Raw genomic sequence first — 5,072 nt, 5'->3', positions numbered from 1 at the left:
AAATGACAAATTCAAATTTTTTATTCTATTTTTTCCCTAGAGACAAAAAAATGATATCAAGTATGCATCCTCAATTCTTTCTACTCCATCATCACCCCTACCTAATATCCAGACATTAAAAATTTAAAAGTGACTTATCTCATCCATTTTTACAACATAAATTAAAAATACCCAATCAAATTCAACTGAGAAAAAATAAGAATGAATTTATCCTTCTCTTTTTTTCTCAATTCAATCATAATCATATAAGAGTATGGAATCAAATCATCAATCTTTCAAAAGATAACATGGATGTTGTATCCAATGAACTATGTTCGGATGGACTAAATATAATTAAATATAATAAAGAATTAAAATCAAACCATATATATTAATTATTTCTTATCTTTATATATATATAACAAGCTAGGTATATGAATACAAGCAAATATAATCTCCAAACCCTAAAAAAAATAATTAGGGTTATGTCAATCCTAGTTCTTTACACATAATCAGTAGAATATCTTTGCATTTTTCTTTACATAGCCATTTCCACTATTGACATGACCAATATACACAAAACAAAACCTATCTAGGGGTAATTTAATTTTAACACCATAATTTGGCAGAGAATTAGCTTTATAAAACAAATTTATCTTAATTCCCTGTCCTGTAATCATTTTCTTTTTTTTTTACAAAACTTAATTATCAGTGATATTCTTTCTTTTATCATTTTTCTTCAATCTATCCTAAACATTAACATCCCCAAAATATTAAGAATATTTCCTAAATATTAAATCAGCTGTATATTTTAGGTAAGCAATCAACTTTGAAAATGTCATCTCTGATTTTTTTTTTCTTTTCTAACGTACCCACCACTCCAATTTTATAGTTGTGTGTTATGAATACCAATTTGTCTCCGGCAGTTGGAATGCCGGCCGGTAAGTCTCATCGCCCACGATACAACCTTGCATTGTTGGTTGCTGCAGCGACGGTAGCTGGCCGAGTAGAGCGGCGATTGAGTTGTTGCGGCCACCACCACCTCCGTTCATGAACTGTAATCTTTTGCTTGATGGTTGATCATCGGTCGGCTGATACTCTATATCCTCCCACGATGGCAGTGGCAGCAACCGTTTCATTGGAAGCGATAAAGAGGCTAATTCAGAATACATACTAAAGTTCGTCGTCGTCATTGGTTGGTTGTATCCATTCATTTGTATTGATGATGGTATTGACCCAACCATATAATCAACGCAACCTTCTCGCTCACGATCCATCCCCGGTTTGTTCGAGTTGATCTTTTTATAAATCCGACATAAAACCCAATCATCGAGCTAAAAAAAATTTTAAAAAAAAAATTGTTTTAGATCATAAGTTTGAATAAACGAAAATAAAGATTGACAAAGATTCAAATTTTGTGTTCTAAATTCGTACCCTCAGTGAGTTTTTCTTACCGCCGATATTGAATCCCAGTGGCTTATTATTATTTCCGCCGCCGGGTTTGTTATCGGCGAGGCGATATTCATGCATGATCCAATTGGTTTTTATCCCTTTGGGTGGTTTCCCACCATAAAAAACCAAAGCCTTTTTCACCCCAACCTTCCGATTTCCTTCCGACGAAGCTATCACAGGCTTATCGGTTCCGGTTGCCTTCCAATACCCCGATGTTGCTGCACGGTTTGGTCGTGCTCCATTCGGATACTTCCGATCTCTTGGACTGAAAAAATACCATTCTTGCTCCCCATAGCTTGCCTTAGCTGAATTTTTTTCATAACAAAATAAAAAATAATTATAACTCATTTTCATGTCCAACGCAATAAATATGCTTTTAATCATTCAAAAATAAGTTTAATCATATAATAATTATAATGAAAAGTGCAATATTAAACAATAAATCGATTTTATTTAGTGATTTTAACAATCACACTAATTTTAATCTTCTATTGGTCCAATAATACGTACTCCTTCCATCCACTCGAATATTTCATATCATATTACTAATAAAGAATGGAGGTATCATGAAAATTCTTTATTCCTAAGGTAAGAAAGAAACAGAGTTTGAATTTAGTATTAAAAACAAAAAGTTTGAGCATGAATCGAAAAAACATTATCCGGCGATGGAATATTCCGGCGAAAAAAACCGACCTGGAAGCTCCCAAGGATCGTACTTGTAGAGGTCAACTTCGGCGATGATGGCGACCGGCAAGGGTAGAGAAGTAGCCTTCTTCTTCAGATAGTGGATCACCAGCTCCTCATCGGTAGGGTGGAACCGGAATCCCGGCGGCAGGTTCGGCCGCTCTGAATCGGTCTCCGGCGCCGACTGTGAATTCTCCATCCAACAATTATTTCATGTAACCAAAATTTTTAGGCTTTGTTAATTGGAGAAGAAGGTGGAAATATACGGCACACAGAACTATATATATATATAATAAAATAAAAAATAGAACGAAAATATCAAAGCTTCAGAAATGGATTTTTCCTTTTTTTTTTTTTTTCTTTCCATTTATAATTGAGAATCATTTGGAAATTATTATGTACATCTGACCCATTTCGGAGCGCTTAACAAAATAATCAAATAAAAAGCTACCACGTTGTCAAAGGTAAAGTATAATTTACGGAAATAGCCCTAGATATTGCAGTAACTGTGGTCTGACGCCAACTGGAATATGGGACGTTCATGAATTGACACGTGTAATTCCAAAAATAGAGATGACATGTGGGATAAGCTAGACGACAAAAGAAAGGATAAATGTGGGACCCGCGGTGGGTCCGCTTGGAAAGAAAAAATAAAATTAAAAAGAAAAAAAAAAGAAAACAAAAGAAAACAAACATATTCTTTTGCTCTCCAAATTTCAGAGCGTTATAAAGTTACACATAAGTTGTAAGATTGGCCTTGATTTGGCCCTAAATTTTCAAATGTTACTTTTATATATCTTTGTATTTCAAGTTATTTTTTAATAGTCTATAAGAAATTAATTTTAAATAATTATGATGTGAAAAGTTTTATTCTCAAGTTTTTACAAATATTCATTTCTTGTATTTAGCTTTTATTGTCAAGTATTAATGTCAAAATCTGGGCATATAGGGAAAATACACTTGACCTCCACATGATAACAACGATAAATTTGTTATTTGGAAAAGAATGTGACTTGCAAGAAGAAAAGATTCACACACCGATGCGGTGCTTGCCACACATGCTCCGTTGCTTAAGTAAAAAAATTTAACTACGTAGCAAGTAAAGAGTTTCTCTCTAAAGTCATAATAATATATTTATAATGAAATCTTGATCTAGGACATTCATCTAAGAGTTTTTTAGTCATATTAGGTTAACTCTCAAGCCAAATGGGTTAGGACATGCTAAATGCATGCCCTATTCATCAAATATAGAGGCTCGGCTCAGGTTCATCCTTGGATGATAGGTTAGGACCCAAATTATCTTCTTCTAAAGGCTCAAATAGGCCGTTGTACGCTCCATTCACCAAACAAAAAATGGTCGGCCTCGACTTCATCCTTGGCCGAAGTCGAGGCCAATCGGGCTTTCTTTCTTTGGCTCAAAGTCAAACTAGCCCTTTTTCCTTAGGCCCATGTCATCGTCTTACTCCGGTTGCTTGTATGTCTACTATTGTTTTCTTGACTCGATAGCTTAATCTTCTTTGCTATGTCGCTTCTACCCTTTAGTCCAAAAATCACTCATAACAATCCTCAATTAATTTAAAACAGTTATGATGTAGAAATTCTAAATTAATTTAATAGCAATAGATAATTAGGGAAAACTAATTTAAGTATAGTTAACTTAAATATTTGAAATCAGTAAATAAATATAACGTTAATAGTGTTATTTGCAAATATAGGAAAAATGAGTCAACTTAGTTTATAGTAAAATGTGACTATCTATCAGTGATAGATACTGATAGTCATCTATCAAAGTATCCATTATTGATAGATAATGACGCTTTCCTATATTTGAAAATATTTTCAACAGTTTTGTCATTTAAAACAATTAGATATGTTATTATTAATTAGAATGAGGTATTTAGTAAAAAAAATCAAAGAAAGAAACGTAAATCATCAAATATAAGTACTAAATGGAAATAAGATTTTAAAACCAATGATAAAAATATACAATTGAAATTAGCTTCAAATTTAAAAATATAAACGTCCAGATAAAAACTAGACTAAAAAGAACTTAGGAGCCCCCATTATATTTTTTTTTCTCCGAAAAAGAATTAAAAAAAAAGGGTTACGCTTCAGATTTCAAGCAGTGGAAACGGAAAATTAAAGAGCCAAAACTTCAAACCAATATTTAGGAATAAAGAAATTGAATGGGCCCTTTCTTTTCATTTTTTTATGCCTATACATTCAAAATTGTAATATTCTGTATTCCTATTTTATTTTTTCCAATCTTTTTTATTACATAAATGAGTTGAATGAATTGACATTATAAAAACTTTTTAAAAAGAAAAAGGAAAAAAAATATTGGTTATAATACATTCTTATCCCTAAATATTACTATAGAACAATATAAAGTATATGTAAGTTCTCTTTTACATATGATAGTTGAATTTTTCTTTTTATAATATGACGAATAATAAGTTAACTCATAAATTTTGATTATAATTTGTTTTTTGGATTAAAAATGAGTTTGAAATGCATACTTCGTATGGTTTTAAATAAATAACTATGGTCAATTTGATTACTATATGGACGTAATATAATTGAATATTGTTTTAAAAGAGTAAATGTAATTAGTGATGGTTTTTGGTTCTTTTAAATGTTTATAATTAATTTATTTCATCATATATTATAGATGTATATGTAATACACATGTCACAAGTGTTTTTATATATCAATTTTGATGAATAATAAAATATTTTTTCAGAGGACGAGTAATAAATTATTAAATTATACTCATGAAAATTGACAAAATTATGATTTTTACTTCTAACCATTTTTATATTTTTAGCACCAATAAAATGAACCCGTTTCCTCGTACACTGAACCAAACTTTTCTTGAAATTGAAGCAATTCCTAGGATCCACATAAAGTCACTTTGGTTCACAATTTCCTACCACTTACCATTTTGTTTTACATAT

General features: G+C 31.3%; 1 protein-coding gene across 1 annotated transcript; it reads right to left on the bottom strand.

Moving 5' to 3' along the window:
* Positions 1–350: 350 nt before the first annotated feature.
* On the bottom strand, positions 351–2,826 carry LOC120084646 (NAC transcription factor 56-like). Its single transcript, XM_039040457.2, has 3 exons — positions 2,125–2,826; positions 1,414–1,736; positions 351–1,313 (listed from the first exon to the last, which is right to left on the bottom strand). Exons 1-3 carry the CDS (start codon positions 2,312–2,314, stop codon positions 879–881), a joined length of 948 nt encoding a protein of 315 aa, XP_038896385.1. The 5' UTR covers positions 2,315–2,826; the 3' UTR covers positions 351–878.
* Positions 2,827–5,072: the final 2,246 nt, after the last annotated feature.

Source organism: Benincasa hispida, chromosome 9, assembly GCF_027475165.1.
Source record: "Benincasa hispida cultivar pf3 chromosome 9, pf3_genome.v1.1, whole genome shotgun sequence".
Lineage (NCBI taxonomy): Eukaryota > Viridiplantae > Streptophyta > Magnoliopsida > Cucurbitales > Cucurbitaceae > Benincasa > Benincasa hispida.
This window is presented reverse-complemented; position numbering and strand designations above follow the sequence as displayed.